This window comes from Mycetomoellerius zeteki, unplaced genomic scaffold, assembly GCF_001594055.1.
Source record: "Mycetomoellerius zeteki isolate Tzet28-1 unplaced genomic scaffold, Tzet1.0 scaffold502, whole genome shotgun sequence".
NCBI lineage: Eukaryota > Metazoa > Arthropoda > Insecta > Hymenoptera > Formicidae > Mycetomoellerius > Mycetomoellerius zeteki.
This window is the reverse complement of record NW_017257504.1, coordinates 72,488-91,224: the sequence shown is the minus strand read 5'-3', so window position 1 is coordinate 91,224 and position 18,737 is coordinate 72,488. Positions and strand designations below refer to the sequence as shown.

The following is an 18,737-nucleotide window of genomic DNA, read 5'->3' as shown; positions in this document are numbered from 1 at the left end:
CGATTACAATCTTCGACATGTGTTTTCCAATACCTCGTATCGCAATTGGCCAAATACCGAGTGACCCCATAATCCAGTTGTTCAACTTAAAAACGTATCGGATGTCTTGCTGATAATTGGAGTTGCGTGATCTCGCGGACTTATCGTGTATACTGGACATGTTTATGGTGACAAGTTCTGCCAAAGACTGCAAGAAGAGTAGACTAAACGGACGCGCGGCATTGATTGCAAGGTTGCGAGACGTGCGCTTGCGCTGATACATTGCACACTTCTTTACAATGTTAGCTGGTATTCAATAAGTCTGATAGTTCATGTGCACATTGTTAATCGTGAAGTGATCGTACAAAGCACATTTTATATCTGAAATGATGTCGATTCCAAATCAAAGAGACTGCAGTATTTCCATTCTATTTGAATTTTTTTAATCGATTTTAATTCGTTATATCAGGAATCTGGTTTGTAAAATTGGGACATCTGTTCATAGTTTAACATTTTCTGTTTATTTAATTGTTAAAGTTAAACTGTTAGAATGAATTAAAAAAATAAAAAATGAGATTATAAATTGTTTGTGCGTGGGTGACTCTACAATATGGTTAACATGAAAAGAATGTGACTTATATAGATATCTGATATTGATATAATATTCTAAATAATATTATTATATACATATATTAAGATTCTATGTTCTACAGATTAACTAGATGAAATTAAATACGTTTCTTAATATATTTTATGTAATTGCAATCATATTTACATAGCTAATGTCCGTAGGAAGCTCAGATACGCCACGCTCGTTTTCAGTACCTAAAAAAAATTATATTGAAATGATGTTTTTTTAGCCGTAATTTAGCTTTTTATAATTTTGAAGAATTAAATTATTGTTAGATTTGTTATCATTAAATAATTCTTAAACTATTGATTTTTTTCGGTAGAATTTTTGTACTGATAAAAAGAACATAGTGGTGACAACTATATAAGTGATAAATATACAAGTTATGTATGTAGAATTAGTATATGCATGTGTATAGTTGAATAAACTATTTTATAGTTATTGCAACAAAAGTTAGATGTGAGAACTGTTAAAGTCTCATAACCATTTAGCTTTAGCTGCAATAACTATAAAGTAATTCATTTATTATTGTACGTAATTTATCATATTTACGATGTATATTAATTGTACATATAAAACTTGTATAGTTGTAAATATAATTGCCTATTAAAAAATGTTTTTTTTTTCCTCTAATGAGTGCGAATTTTGCTTTAATACTGAAGAAGAAATACAGAAAATAGTAAGCTAGAAGTAGAATGTATGTAATGCCTCACATTTCCAAAAATCGTTAATGATAGATCTGCCGTTCTACCAGCTGTAAGTTTTATAGGATGGCTGGACATAGCGATTATGAGTATAAGACTGCGAACATATCTTGACGATAATTGATACCAATTGATCATATAACACATTGATCCAATTTCAATGCTCTGCAACATCGGTCGCAAATGATCATTTGATCAGTGATAAGCTTCAAAATCTGAAAGACATAGCTGTACCTTTTCCATGAGAAGCTGGCCAATGTAGCACAATATGTATACATTGAAGCAGAATGAAATGAAGAGCAAGAAATAAGTTGCTAAACTAATTTTGTTGTCGTCTTTCCAGTCCTATTAAATTGTAAATAGTAAATATAATTTTCTCGCGTTACTCGTTATCTTTTATTTGTTGTTTCAAATATACAGTACATATTAGCGCACCACTATACAGTAGTATTCAAGTAGACATATTATGCATACAGAACTAGTGAACTCTACTAAACATACTTCATGTAAAACTTCCTCTATCACGGCTGAAAATCTGCAATAGGTAAGTCGTCTTAACTTGTATGAGGAAACTTGAATGTATTACTCCGAACATTCCTACTCAAATATGTATAACTGTGCACTTAACTGCAGTGCAGTATAGTATAAATGTAGTAGTGTATAAATATGCAAGTACGCAGTTGTAGGCTGTTATACAACAACGTATGCTTATAGTCGATTCTTTGATATGTATCAGTACCATTTACTGAAACTTGGATATTCGTTGAGACTACCTGTTGCATTCTCTATTACATCATTTATATACGAATAAAAATAGTTGGACAAGTCGTATGAACGAAATGCAACTTTATGCAGTTATACTATTTTTTAAGTCAACAATTAAATTAGGCATGATGAAATGAATACGTAACATTATTTTTGAGCCAAATTAATTACGCTAATTAAGTTAACGTTATACAAGAAAGTCTTAATAACTTGTGTTAATTTATTAATAACTTGTTATTAAACATTTTATGTTACAATATAAACTACAAACCATTATCAATTTTTAGCTAAATTTTTTAATTTCTTTGTATTACTGAACTGTCCTGAGTTCTTAAGCACTGAAAGAAATATGTTTAGTATTTGTAACTATAATTACATATTACTATAATTATGATTATTATAATATTGTTGCGCCCGCGCGACACGTTATCACCCTCCCGAGCTGCAAAATAAAGGAACACACGTTTAAAAAGAAATTTTTCTTTATTCTTCGTAACAACGCATGTTACATGAGCGCAGAGGTGGGAAAGACACGTTCAGATATAGTAACAGTTCAATCCTAATCTGTCAAGAGATACAAAAACAGCTGATCTCTCTGCCAAGCTCCCTGGCGACGTGCTCTTCAATTCATCCACATTCCGCCGGTTACTCGACTCCATTCGCTTTGCATGCGTGCCGGCACGTCGCGGGCATAACAATATTAGTAATAATAATCATATGTATAGTTCGAGCAACAAATGTATATAGTTGGCAGCCTAAAATGACTATATTTACAGTTATTATTATAACCATAAAAATAATTCTAATTACTATAATCTTATAGTCATTTTTTTGGGATATGTTTAAAAAAATTTGAATTATTTTTATGGCAATTTCAATCCTTTTTATGGTTGTAATAACTATAATGATAGTCATTTTAGATTGCTAACTATGATTCACAGTGGTTGAACAATATTAAGAATACATCCACTTATTAATGTTTTCAATATACAGGGTGTCCTACAATTTTTGGCCAAACGCTTTTGTGTAGATAGAGCGGATTAAACTGAGTCGAAAAGTCCTCTACGATTTGCAATTTTTGCAATAGTTAATGAGATATTAATTATTAAAAATTGCCGAATATATTGGTCTTCAATAATTTTTTACTCAAATACTATCAACTTTGCAAAAAAAAAACGACAAGAGGCAAAAATTATTTATTTTCTTCTTATAGAGCTCTAAGAATTTTTTCAGATTTTTTTATCAACTTTTAGTATTGCATTTTCTTATTGGCAACTATTTTTACCAACATAAAAAATACGGTATTAAAAAATTCTGAAAAAGATCTCAAAACTTTATGAGAAAGAAATAAGCAATTTTTGTCTCGCTATTTTTCTATAAAGTTGAGTAAAAAATTATTGAAGACCAATATTCAGCGATTTTTAGTGATTAATATCTTGTTAACTATTGCGAAAATTACAAAATGATAAAAAAACTTTTCGATTCAGTTTAGTTCGCTCTATTTACACAACAACGCTTGGCCAATGGTTACTACATATTAATTCAAATAAAATAGGATAGACAGGGCTAAGCTGGCATTTGAATTTTGAGTGGTAAAAATATATCTTATGAGTTCCTAATTTATATTGTAGATATGGCATCTCATATGTCTTTTTTACCAAGTTTGATTAGTTTAGGTCCCACGTTGTTAGATAGTCAAACATGTTTTCGATATTCAAAAATAATTTTTGAAATTTCATTTTCCGAATTATATCATTTTTTATGTATATGTATGAATGAAATGAAGTTTCAAATACCAAAACTTTTTATTGCCATCTTGTAGTCTTATAATCACTCTATAAAACGTTAATAATCATTTGACTAAAATCATTTATTTTGTTATTGAAAGTGGCAATTGAAAAAAAAATACTCACTTAGCCCCAGTTTCCCCTATATGATATAGTTTCAATTTACAAAGCTTGAAGTAGGCAATTTATCAAGATATCTGTAGGTTCGCGCGGCATGCTCCAACATGTTCCAATATGCTGCTACCATAGCTCTTACTCACTCCAACGCGCTTGATAGAGTTTAAGACAATTTCCATCATACTACTATAAAATTTATGAGAAAAATTGTAAAAATGTATTAACTAAATTTATCGCTATGACTGTGAAATACATTCCAGATACATTATTAAAACGCTTGGTAGTAGTCAACGATTGTCTTACAGTAGAGTCAACAGGAAAAAGCGTAGTACAGACTTTGTAGTACAAAAATGACTGATAATTAAGCCAACTATAAAGTTTAGTCTAAAAAACATAATAATGAGGACTAATGAAATTAATTTAAACAAAATAATGTATTATTACTTACATATGTCGCAAGATAAAAGGTTGTATTAAAAATTAAAATTCTAAATTCTATAGAAACAATTGTAAAAATAAAAATTAAAAAATAAATAATAGAAAATAAATGGTACTGAAAAATTGATAAAAAAAATTCATTGCAAATTTTTATTTAAAAAATAAAATTCGAAAACAGTATATTGAGTTATCTCGACTAAAAAAATTCAGCTCTTTAGGAAAGAAAAATTTATTATGGTACGACTGATCTGATATGACTATTTCAAGCAAGAGAGAACAAGATGCTAATGGAAAGTGTGAAAGGAGGAGGTATACACAAAGTCATTAGGAAGGATATAGCGACTGGAATATAGGAAGATGTCCAATAAAGATTCCGTAACAGTTTGTTTATTTAAACCTTGAGATTGTCTTTTTATATAAACTATTTCTTATATTGACCATTTATTATAAAATAGTTCTGTATCCAAAATTTTAACTTCCTTCCAATCAAAATTATGATTAAATTTAATAACATGGTCTGAAATAACAGAAAAAGATCCCATTTTTTTATTAATTTCAGAAGAGTGCTCATGAACTCTCGTATGTAAGCATCTCTTTGTTTGACCGACGTAACTTGTATTACAATCTAGACATGAAATTTTATATATCACATCTTGGTTTGATAAAGGATCTAAGCGTTCTTTGACTACTTTTATAAGCTTATTTAAGGTCTTAGAAATGGAGAAGGCTGCCTTTAAATTAATCGTTGACGCCACCGGCACAAAACTTTCAGAAACGGATCTTACATACAGTACCGTGAAATATTTGTTTTTTATCTTCTGTTTGTTAGTAATGGAATTATTAGTATTATAAAAATGAAATTTAATCTCCCCCCTTCTGATGGCCGAAAAAATAAACGGAAACGGGTAACAGATGTCTAACAAAATGTGAATACCTTCTATGAAGTTTTTTTTGGTGGTAACGAGGATGGGACAAAAGACAAAATTAATTTATTTTGTAACTTATACTTATAGTATGTATAGAGAACTTAATAATTATAAATACTTATTGCATCGTTCATACACTAGAACGCGTTTCACCATTGGGACGTTTACCTTATAAACATTTGTTGCTAGAACTATACATATGCGGTTGTTATTATAACAATAATAATCATAATTATAGTAATATGTAATTATAGGTACAATACCAAGCATTTTTCTCTCAGTGAGAAGTTGATATTCTGAGGTAGTACCTTACTATGCGGACGTGATCCTTCACAATGATAGCGATTCGTTGATGAACATTTGGGTTTTCGTCGTTTAAAAGATTTTCCAATCGCGACATGATCACTTGGATTTGGCCACACGCATGAGTGACAAACAAAGCAGCCAATCCGCACGCACCAGCTGTTAACGAATATATAGTATATCCGCACATGCAATGAGCCACATACACGATTTCGTATATAGGACTAATTTGTGATTGACTAAATTTACTATAGGTCGGATACACGAGCGGTCTGAAGGTTTGATTGTTGATTTTGTGCTCAACACAGAACGGCAGAATCAAGTGATAAATGATGCCAGCAGTGTACATGAAACACACGCCGATTATCGTCAGATTGCGACCGGTGGTAGCATACTTCAGCATCAGTTCGCGATCGGACTTGTATGTCACCTGTCACAGTGTTGCTAATAACTTTTATTTACCGAGATAAAGATCAGCGTTTACCAGTTTAGCAGTGTAATTTTTCTTTAAATTAAAGTTTTAGCTGTGCAACGCGGAGAAAAGATTAATTAATCGTACATTTTGATTTATATATAAGTAATATTCAAGGCTCAGAAGAATAAAACTTAATAATAATTAACCTAATAAGCCTATTTGAGCCAAACACAAGATATTTACTGTGTAAATTAAAAATTAAATAATTGAACAATTACATGTATATTAAACGTTGTTTTGGCTCAAATAGGCTTATTAGGCTAATTATTATTAAATTTTGATTTATATTATTATATTAAATATATTTATATACAAATATATTATTATGTTCTAATGCACAAAATATATGTACTTTTCAAACAACGATAAAAGATCACAAGATCGAATTAATTTAAAATCAAGATCACTTTAATCGTGTGTTTCTACTCTTTTTTTATTTAAATAAGATTTTTAGTACCAGCTTGTAACAAACTCCACATTAACACGATATGTTATTAGCAACACCGACCTGCCACCAATCGTTCTTCACGTACTCGATGCAACGATATATCTTAGGACGATGTATCACGAAGATGCAGTATTTTGCCATTACAGTGAGACAGAAGGCTAGAAGACCGCTTAGGCGTAGCCTTACGTCGAGATCCTTTTGGTCATAAATGATATGCAGAGCGCAAGGCACTATCGCGAAGCTCAACGCGAAATTAAAGATCACGATTACAATCTTCGACATGTGTTTTCCAATGCCTCGTATCGTGATTGGCCAAATACCGAGCGACCCCATAATCCAGTTATTCAACTTGAAAACATATCGAATGTCTTGTTGATAATTGGAGTTACGTGATCTTGCGGACTTATCGCATATATTGGACATGTTTGCGATGACAGATTCTGCTAGAGACTGTAAGAAGAGTAGACTAGACGGACGCGCGGCATTGATTGCAAGGTTGGGAAACGTGCGCTTGCGCTGACATTACAGACACCTTTTTGCAATGTTAGCTGATAGTCGATAAGTCTGACAGTTCGTGTACACACTATTAATCGGGATGTGATCGTACAAAACACATTTTATATCTAAAATGATGTCAATTCCAAATCAAGGAAGCTGCAATTTTGCCGTTCTATTTGAATTTTTCTAATCGATTTTAATTCGTTATTTAAGAAATCAGGTTTAATAAAATCGGGACATCTGTTCATAGTTTAATTTTCTGCTTTATTTAATTGTTAAATTTGAACTGTTAGTATAAATTAAAAAAATAAAAAATGAGATTATAAATTGTTTGTGTGTAGATGACTCAACAATATGGTTAACGTGGAAGGAATGTGATTAATGTAGATATGTTATATTGATATATTATTATTTTAAATAATATTATAAATAATTATATATATATGTATATATTAAGATTCGACGTTCTACAGATTAACTAGATGAAATTAAATACGTTTCTTAATATATTTTATATAATTGCAATCATATTTACATGACTAATGTCCGTAGGAAGCTCAGATACGCCACGCTCGTTTTCAGTACCTAAAAAATTATATTAAAATGATATTTTTTAATTTATCTTTTTATAATTTCGAAGAATTAAATTATTGTTAGATTTGATAGAGTATCATTAAATAATTCTTCAATATTAATTTTTTTTGGTAGAATTGTTGCACTCAGAAAAAACATAGTGGTGACAACTATATAAGTGACAAATATACAGATTTTGTATATAGAATTAGTGTTTATATAGTTGAATAAACTATTTTATATTTATTGCTACAAAAAGTTAAATGTGATAACTGATAAATTCTCATCACCATATTTAGCTTTAGCTGCAATAACTGTAAAATAATTTGTTTATTATAATGTACATAATTTAACTATATACATTAATTGTTCATACAAAACCTGTTAGTTATTAATATAATTCAACAATAAGAAATAGAAGTAATGGCCATAACAGAGATAGATCTTTAATGCTTAAATAATTCAATCTGAATTACTATATGTAGGGGAGAATTGCCGAATGCGCACTGGTCGCCTAAATCGTATCTCATCAATATTTTATATTATTAATTAACGTAGGCAATATTTAGTACCAATAATATAAAATATATGAAAAATAAGTAATATAGACAAAAATATAATAGCCTACGTCTTGTTTTATGGATGTTAGCGGCGTTTTAAAAAATCAGGTACATCTGATATTAATTTTTAATCAACTTATGTAGCTGATAACGCGATCATCCAATTTTATTATAAATTTTTGTATTTTTATAAAAGAAGATTTATTGTAGAGTATTTACATTCACTGTATATACATATTTGCAACTATTGTAAAGATTAAATCGATATTTTTACAAAATCCATCAAGTTTCCTAAATCATACCATCAAAAGATAAGACTGATAACTGACAATAATAAAACTAATAATTGATATCAATATAAATGTCAAGTGCAAAAATATATTTAAGGTAATTTTATTTTAGTGTCATTTGTTTTTTTATTATTGTTATTTAATAATTATAAAATATTTGATTTTCTTCAATAAATGATTAAAATTAGGTATTAATTAAATATTAGGTATTTTTTAATGATTTCTTTTATTAATCTTATACTTTTAATTGTTTTCATTCATAAATTTTTTCAAAGGAAATATGATAAAAAATATCTATAGGTACGATTTAGGCGACTGGTTCCCTAAATCGTACCTTTTGCAGCATGTTACAAAAAGACTTATAACAAATTAATTTTTTATTGGTGCCTGATTGAGCATCAAATTATTAACAATTGTTTGTCAATTTAATTCGCGATATTACTACAGTAGTTTATAAATTACGTTTATAAGTCCGGAAAATCAATTCGGCGCGCAATTCGAATGATTACAAATATGGTATATATGTAAGTACATATATAGTATATATATTAATTCAGATTGAATTATTTAAGCATTAAAGGTCTAGCTATGACCGTACGACCATTACCTCTATTTCTTATTGTTGAATTTTTAAATGTACGGTCCAGTAAAATTCTTATTATCAATATAATTGCCTATTAAAAAATGCTTTTTTTCCTCTAATAAATGCGAATTTTGTTTTAGAACTGAAGAAGAAATAGGAAATAATAAGCTAGAAGTAGAATATATGTAATGTCTCACATTTCCAAAAGTCGTTAACGACAGATCTGCCATTCTACCAGCTGTAATTTTTATAGGATGGCTGGACATAGCGATTATGAGTATAAGACTGCGAACAGATCTTGGCGATAATTGATACCAATTGATCATATAACACATTGATCCAATTTCAATGCTCTGCAACATCGGTCGCAAACGATTATTTGATTATGATCAGTGATTAACTTTAAAATCTGAAAACATAGCTGCACCTTTTCCATGAGAAGCTCGCCAATATAACACAATATGTATATATTGAAGCAGAACGAAATAAAGAGTAAAAAATAAGTTGCTAAGCTAAGCTTATTGTCATCTTTCCAGTCCTATTAAATCGTAAATAGTAAATATAATTTTCTCGCGCTACTAGTTATCTTTTATCTGTTGTTTTAAATATACAGTACATATTAGCGCACCACTATACAGTAGTATTCAAGTAGACATATTGTGCATACAGAACTAGTAAACTCCACTAAACATACTTCTTGTAAAACTTCCTCTACCACGGTTGAAAACCTGCAATAAGTCATTTTAACTTGCATGAGGAAACTTGAATGTATTACTCCGAACATTCCTACTCAAATATAATTGTGCACTTAACTGCAGTGCAGTCTAAGTACGCAGTATGTATATTATAGGCTGATATACAACAACGTATGCTTATAGTCGATTCTTTGATATGTATCAGCACCATTTACTGAAACGTATTAGATGTTCGTTGAGACCACCTGTTGCATTCTCTATTACATCCTTTATACAACGAAATGAAAATAGTTGAACAAGTCATATGAACGAGATACAGCATTATGCAATTATATTTTTTTATTAATGTATATATTTTATTGTTATTATATCTATATTTTTATTATTATATGTTTATTTTTTAGTTTTATATATATGTATATAAATTAACAATTATAAATTAGGCATGATGAAAAGAATACGTAGCATTATTTCTGAGCCAAATTAATTATGCTAATTAAGTTAACATTATATAATAAAGTCTTAATAACTTGTTATTGAACATTTTCAGTTACAATATAAACTGCAAACCATTAAAAAGTTTTAGCTATATTTTTTAATTTCTTTGTATTACTGAACTGTCTTGAGTTCTTAAGCACTGAGAGAAAAATGTTTAGTATTTGCAACTACAATTACATATTACTATAATTATGATTGTTACTGTTATAATATTAGTAATAATATTCATATGTATAGTTCTAATAAATATATATAGTTGGCAACCTAAAACAAGTATAATGATAGTTATTAACACCATGTAAAGAATTAAAATTACCATAAAAATGAAATCGAATTATTATAATCTTATAGTCACACATTACATACATTTGTTGCTAGAACTATATATATGGTTACTATTACTAATATTATAACAATAATAATCATAGTTATAGTAATATGTAGTTATAGTTACAAATAACAAGCATTTTTCTCTCAGTGAGAAATGGATATTCTAAGATTACCTTACTATGCGGACGTGATCCTTCACTATGATAGCGATTCGTTGATGAATGTTTGGGTTTTCGTCGTTTAAGAGATTTTCCAATCGCGACATTATCACTTGAATTTGGCCACACGCATGAGTGACAAACAAAGCAGCCAATCCGCACGCACCAGCTGTTATCGAATATATTGTATATCCGCACATACAGTGAGCCACGTATACAATTTCGTATGTAGGACTAATTTGGGATTGGTAAAATTCACTGTAAGTTGGATAAACGAGTGGTCTGATGGTTTGATTGTTGATTCTGGTCTCGGAAAAGAATGGGATCAGAATCCCGTAATAAATAACGCCGGCAGTATACATAAAAGATGCGCCGATTATCGTTAGATTGCGACCGATATTTGCGTACTTCAGCATCAATTCCCGGTCGGACCTGAACGTTACCTGTCACAATATTATCACTAATTTTTATGTACCTAGATAAATAAGAGATCATTGGGTCGGATTCACCAACGTCAATTATTTAATGGGCGTTTAACTGACCAATCGCATTTGCTGTTTAGTAGAATTGGTCAATTCTACTAAACAGCAAATGTGATTGGATCCCCATTAAGCAATTGTCGTTGGTAAAACCGATCCACTATTTATCAATTTAATTATCTAGCTATTATATTATCTGTTTTTTTATCTTTAAAGCGAAGTTATAGCTACAATATAGACAGAAAAAAATTGAATTAAACTGTCTATTTGTCTGTGTGTGTGTGTGTGTGTGTACTGAATATTTTAAATATTTTAAAAATTACATTACAATTTTGCAAGATACACTTTCTAAATGGAAATAAAAATCGTATTAAAAGAGCAAATTTTAGAACTAAGGTCACACTAACTCATGCATTTTTTTATTCAAACTATTCTCGGTACTTCGAGATGATTAGCACATCTGTTAAGTACTAATAATACCGACCTGCCACCAATCATTCTTTACATATTCGATGCAGCGGAGTATCTTAGGGCGACGTATGGCAAGGATGCAATATTTTGTCATCGCAGTGAGGCAGAATGCTAGCAGGCCGCATAGCTTCAATCTCATGATGATATCCTTCTCATCGTATACGATGTGCAAGGCACAGGGCACCATAGCGAAACTTAACGCGAGATTACCGAGCGCGATCGCGATCTTGGACGCGTGTCGTCCGATGCCTCGAATCGAGACTGGCCATATGCCAATCGAGCCCAGAATCCAATTGTTCAGCTTGAAGATATATTGAATGTCTTGCTGATAGTTGGGATCCTTCTCATTCCGTGTACTTGACATGTTTGCGGTCACAGCGGCTGTTAAAGACTGCACGAGGTGGACAGCGCGCGGCATTGATTGCAAGGTCGTTGGACATGCGCTTGCGCTCGAATTGTAGACATCCTTTTCTCTGCGTATAGACTACTGCGTATAGTCTGTGCGCGATTTTAGCAATGTGTAAAACGTTTTTGTTCAGAACGCTAACATTGCCATAAAAATACATTACTTCTTGCGGTATAAAGCGATTTCAAGATAAGTTCCTCTCGATCGTACTTCATTTCTTTGGATATTGAAAATGCGAGATTGGAGTGAAGTACGAAATAAGGATTAATTAATATAAAATAAGAATGTGTGCATTGGAAAAAGTTATTAGATATGTAGAAATTATTAAAGAATGTTATCCTTTTTTTTAGGAGCATTTAGAAATATAATATAAATAAAGATCGTATTTACATAAAAAATTCTCATAATTGATGGAAAAATATTATTAAAGAAAAACTATGGTAAATATGGTAATTGCATTTTGAATAATATATTACAATTGATGCAGTTTAGCTAAATAATAAACGTAAAACATTTCTATTTCTAAAATCTAAAATTTTGATTCAGGATAAATTTGTTATTGAATGTTTTGATACGTGCATTTAATGGATTTTATCAAACACGTGTACAGTATTATCTAGGAGTATATTCATTCAGTGTATTCATAAACCATTCACAATTATTTATAAATCTTTTTTCAATAAAAAGACTTTACTGAATTATTATTTTGTTGATACAAAATCTCAGCAAAAAATAATTCGTCGAATCGACGTCGATAGTCCAATGCCATCGATCAATATTAATTCGACTAATTATTTCTGTCAGGGGCAAAATTATAAAGATTATCTCGTATATATCAAATGAATTTTTGAAGCAAGTTTAGATACGCAATTGAAGTTTTTAGAACCTGTTAATGTAATAAATATGTGATTTAAAAAAATTTTTTTATTATTATGCCTTTTCGTCTTCTAAGTGATAATGAATTGTACTTACGGAACCGAAACTCGAGAACGAAAGACTAACTATTTTTCCTGCACTAATTTTTACAGGATGATGCGATATGCTGATTATTAACGTAAGATCGAGTGCAATTTTTCCTGGTAAATGGTACCACTCGATTTCATACGAAGTATATCCAATTTTACTGCACTAAATTTATTTTTAATTTATATATGTATATTATTATGTACATATTATACAGGGTGTCCTGCAATTTTTGGTCAATCGCCTTTGTGTAGATAGAGTGGACTAAACTGAGTCGAAAGGTCCTCTATCATTTTGCAATTTTCGCAATGGTTAACGAGATGTTAATTACTAAAAATTGCCGAAAAAAAATATATAGGTCTTCAATAATTTTTTACTCAAATACTATCAACTTTATAGAAAAACAGCAAGAGACAAAATTGTTTATTTTTTTTCTCAAAAAGCTCTAAGAATTTTTTCAAAATTTTTTATTAATTTTTTAGTACTGTACTTTCTTATTGGCAATTATTTTTACTAACATGACAAAATACAGTATTAAAAAATTCTGAAAAAATTCTTAGAACTTTATGAGAAAAAAGTAAGCAATTTTTGTCTCTTGCTGTTTTTCTGTAAAGTTGACAGTATTTGAGTAAAAAATTATTGAAAATCAATATTCAGCGATCTTTAGTAATTAGTATCTCGTTAACTATTGCGAAAATTTGCTAAATGGTAGAGGACTTTTCAACTCAGTTTAGTCCCCTCTTTACACAAAAGCGCATGACCAAAAATTGTGGGACATCCTATATATGTACATATGTATTTTTAATTTAGATATGTACATTATTTATATATACGTCACGCAAATTTTTATATATAGCAATATCCAAATATTTTAAATTTAGTATAATTTAGTTCATTATTAAAAATCTAAGTATAAACACCTGACTTGTTAACTGTTCACCAATGTAGCAAAGCGTGAAAACGTTGAAGACAAACGATATTAATAGAAAGAAATATGTCAAAATAGCTATGCTATCGTTGTTATTCCACTCCTGCGAGAATAAGATAATATTAAATCATTTATTTTACTCTTAACGTTTTTATTGAATTAAAAACATATGTTTACACTATAAAATTTAATTTCTCTAATAAATGAGATTTGTTTATTAAAGTATAAAATATTTTTAATATTCATAAAAAACCGTTCAATATCTATATGTAATGATAAGAACTGAATACCTATACGAGAATGCAAGTTGAACATATAATATATACAGTTGAATATAAAATACATGATATATAATATATTTGAACTTTTACACCATTTTTCTTAAGTTAAAAATTGTTTACGTATTACCGTGATGCAGTAATATTCCAGTGAGCATATAATCAATGTTGCTCCTACTATTTCAACCAAACCTATCTCGCGTAAAATCTTGTCGATGTCGACTGAAAATCTGCAAAACTCTTTAATGTAGATATTTTATATATATATAATATACATTTTATTTGATATATACATTATTTATTTCTTTTACTTTCTTTTACTTTAAGGTTAATATGATTGGTTTCTAAACTTAGATCCAACAAAGAACTAAAGGCAAGAACCAATCATAAGAATTACTAAGTTAATTGATTAGTTTTTTTTTCTGAACGTAGTTATTGAGTATAGTTAACAGAAATTAAATTTACATTAATTTTCATTTATAAATATTTCTCATATATCTGTATAAAAATTTAAAAAATTTACATTTTTACTTTTTTTGTAAATATCCTTTATTCATATGCTGTGTTCATATAAATTTTTAATTTAAATAATATATATCGAATCTACTGATGCAGATAACTATTTCCGTAACGATATATAACAAGACTCACCTCAATGACTGCACGTGATGTTTTACAATAATTGCCATACATTGCTTCATGTGATTGCTTTGTGCACCTTTTATAAAACTTTCTACGCGATCCATTACGATCTCGATTTGGCCGCAAGCGTGAGCTACGAACATGGCTGCTAAGCAGCACACTGCCGTGGTGACGTTGAACAATACGATGCCGGAAAACCATTGCGCGCAAAGAACAAACATATAAACTGGCATTAAATGGAAGTTGAAAACGTTGTCGAAGCCGGCAAAAGGCATTGGTTTGGTAGTGATATTCTGCTTGTTGATAATATGCGGCAGAAACGGCATCACGACATGAAACCACAAGCCTCCGCAATACATGAATATTATACTAAACTTGGATAACACATGGCTTTTCGCTGCGTTTTTAATCATGATTTTTCGATGATCCTCTTGCTGGATTGTACGCCAATCAATACTCAGTATGCGAATGCATTGCTGGATACTCTTATGATGAAGGACCAGGAAGAAATATTTTAACGTCACGACAAACACGTAACATAACGGACCTAATACTTTAATTTTGTCGCTTGTGGCACTGTGTTTCGAAAGCGTAACGATGATCATGGGAATCAAAAGAAAACTGAGCGCGGACCAACATAACGCGAATGATATCGTCGCTAATATCTTCTCGATCATTGTAGTATTCGAATATACCAACGGCCAGATTCCAAGAATTCGTAGTATCCATCGATTCCACACTAGCACATTGATTATGTCTCTCTCACTGTTCACATTCGACCAGGGGATGTTAAGCTTAGCCATACTATCGTCACGATGGCGCGAAGGCGACTGGTGTGCTTCGTCGATAGCGTGATGGTAAAAAATTGCGCATGGCAATCGTAGGTACTTTCAACATTGTCAGGATAGGAAAGGGGAAAAGTAGCTTGCGTGCGCTTGAACAATCAATTTTGTCGGAGGAATATTGCTTCGTCACAGTTATATTACTACTTAAATGGAGGGATTTTCTGCAGCATGTAAAATTGCTTGTGCTATTTCCGTGTAGTTTTTCACTGTATGTGTGATTGATTAATTTTTTAAATTAAATGTGATATAATTTAAGATGGATACACATTATTATTTTATATGATATAGGTACACAAGATAACAGCATGTATATTATTATCTTAGAACATATTTATTTAGCGTAATGCATAAATCTTTTCAATAAAAAGGTTAATAAACCTTATTTTATTGGTTGATACGGGAAGCAGTATTAAAAAGAAATATTTAATTACCGTTATCAAGAAATTTCTACCAAGCATATTATGAACATCGTTCTCATTATCTTGAATAGACGTAACTATATAACAGCGCAAAGCATATCGATGCTAACTGAAGATCTACAAGGTATGAACTGGCATTTGTCAAATATTTTTAACGAAATAGACGAAAACGCAATTCTTTTAACAGATTTTGATAACACTTCGAATAATGTTAATTTTTTATATTTAATAAACTTTTGGTAAAGAGATTCGCAAGCTTTCTCGCGCAGACGTTATTGAAACGTGCAGGTAGTTTTACAGATACTAAAATGCAGGTAGCAAGACAAGATACTTATCTTAATGTTCGCACGTGATGCACGATAATCGCCATGCATTTCTCAAACTTGGTATGATTGCATTTTTTCTTGAAAAAATTTTCCACGCGTGCTATCACAATGTTGATCTGGCCATACGCATGAACGATGAGCCATCCGCTAAGCAGCGTGCCGACGTAATGATGTTGAATATAACAATACTGATGAAATATTGAGGAAAAAAGAGACGAACGTGAAAGGATTACGCTGAAATTGAAAAACACTGTATCTCTACATTTTGTTTGAGTTATAATGAAATCGACTGAGGTACAAACGATTTTCTTGCTTAAACGAAATTTGAAAATATAATATTATGATCGTGCGTAGACCGTTTTCTAACTTCCTGGTATTTTCTTATCGTTTGAGGTACAAACGAAATAACAAACTGTACAAACGGGTAAAAATACACTGTATTAACCATTTTTTTTTTTTTTAAGTTGAACGCCGATTCACATCGGTTACTTCTTGCAGAAATGCGATTTCAAGATAAGTTCTCTGTCGTATTTTTTTCAAATATTTCAAATATATTAAAGTGAAACACAAGAAACGTAAAGATTAATTGTTAATATGAAATAAAAAGTACATTGAAAAAACAGGCGTGTAGATGTCATTACTAAAAAATTAAATTTTTTCTATTTTGTTTTAAATTGAGATGCATTTAAAAATATATATGATATATAAGTGAAGATTATCTTTGCAAACATCATCATAGTTGATGGAAAATCACAAATATTTCGATCACATTTTTAATGACATATTGCAATTGATAATAACATATTGCTGCTTTGCTAAATGATAAGCGTAAAACATTTTTATAAAATTTTGATTCGGATTAAGTTTGTTTATTTAATGTATTGATATGTGCATTTAATTAATTGTATCAAACACGTATACATTATTATTTTGAAATATATTCATTCAACGTAATTATAAATTTTTTTCAATAAAAGAATTACTGAATATTATTATTTTATTCGTTGATACGAGGCAGGATTAAAAAATCCTCTCGCATGGATCAAACGAAAGTTCGGAGCATGTTTAGATATGCAATCGAAGTTTTCAGTACCTGTTAATGTATGAAATATTTGCTTAAAAAAATTTTTGTTATTATGCTTTTTCACTTTTGAAGTGATGACAAATTGTACTTACAGAGCCAAAACTTGAGAATGAAAGATTAATTATTTTTCCTGCAGTAATTCTTATCGGATGATGTGATATGCTGATTATTAACGTGAGGTCGAGTGCAATTTTTCCTGGTAAATGGTACCACTCGATTTTATATGAAGCAAATCCGACTTTGCTGCACTAAGTATTTAATTTATATATACGTTAATTTATATATACGTTGTGTGTATGTCACATAAATTTTTATTATTATTTGAGATATATATTATAAATTTTTATGATATACAGAGTGTATCTGAAATAATGCCCGCTAATCATATTACAGTACTACATTCCTAATAAAAAACTGAATCGAAAAGTCCTCTACCGTTTCACAATATTCGCAATATTTTTTTTTTAGTTACCCAATGAGTAAATGTCTAAAATCGACGTGTAAGACAACTTTAAGATATCTTTAAGAGTTCTTTACGAAACATCTTCAAAATATTTCACAAAGGACACTGAAAGACATCTTAAAATTGTCTTATACATCGATTTTATCCGTTTATTCGGCAATCTTTAGAAATAAATATCTCGTTAACTATTACGAAAATATCAAAATGATAGAGGACTTTTCGTCTTACAATTAGTTTTTTATTAGGAATAGTACTATATGATTACTGGGGTTATTTTAGATGCACCCTGTATATTGTAATATTCAAAAATGTTTTTACATTTAATATAATTTAATTCATTATTAAAAATTTAAGTATAAACACCTGATTTGTTAATTGTTCGCCAATGTAGCAAAGCGTGAAAACGTTGAAAACAAACGATATTAATAGAAAAAAATATGTTAAAATCGCTATACTGTCATTGTTATTCCATTCCTATGAAATAATATTAAATCATTAATTTTATTTCTTTATTAAATTAAAAACATATATGTTTGCACCTTGAAATTTTATTTCTTTAAAAAATAAGAAATAATGCATGTATAAAATATGTCAAATATCCGTATATTTAATGATAAAAATTTGATATCAAAGTGTGAGTTGAATCATTTATTTCAACTTTTTTCATCGCAATTA

General features: G+C 29.9%; 2 protein-coding genes across 2 annotated transcripts in view; both read right to left on the bottom strand.

Moving 5' to 3' along the window:
• The window catches only part of LOC108727524 (uncharacterized), a gene marked incomplete at its 3' end in the record, with an annotated part of 13,105 nt that extends 1,018 nt beyond the window's left edge, over window positions 1–12,087 (bottom strand). The window contains exons 1-11 of the mRNA XM_018455676.1: window positions 11,722–12,087; window positions 10,774–11,201; window positions 9,706–9,805; window positions 9,505–9,615; window positions 9,275–9,430; window positions 6,634–7,089; window positions 5,656–6,080; window positions 1,750–1,849; window positions 1,549–1,659; window positions 1,324–1,479; window positions 8–187 (exon numbers count right to left, since the gene is read on the bottom strand). Of these exons, the coding sequence (XP_018311178.1) occupies window positions 8–187; window positions 1,324–1,479; window positions 1,549–1,659; window positions 1,750–1,849; window positions 5,656–6,080; window positions 6,634–7,089; window positions 9,275–9,430; window positions 9,505–9,615; window positions 9,706–9,805; window positions 10,774–11,201; window positions 11,722–12,072 (2,574 nt within the window). The remainder of the gene's footprint in view (window positions 1–7; window positions 188–1,323; window positions 1,480–1,548; window positions 1,660–1,749; window positions 1,850–5,655; window positions 6,081–6,633; window positions 7,090–9,274; window positions 9,431–9,504; window positions 9,616–9,705; window positions 9,806–10,773; window positions 11,202–11,721) is intronic.
• An 862-nt stretch (window positions 12,088–12,949) lies between these two features.
• LOC108727523 (odorant receptor 43a-like) lies at window positions 12,950–15,728 on the bottom strand. Its single transcript, XM_018455675.1, has 5 exons — window positions 14,935–15,728; window positions 14,414–14,513; window positions 13,998–14,108; window positions 13,087–13,242; window positions 12,950–13,000 (listed from the first exon to the last, which is right to left on the bottom strand). Exons 1-5 carry the CDS (start codon window positions 15,726–15,728, stop codon window positions 12,950–12,952), a joined length of 1,212 nt encoding a protein of 403 aa, XP_018311177.1.
• Window positions 15,729–18,737: the final 3,009 nt, after the last annotated feature.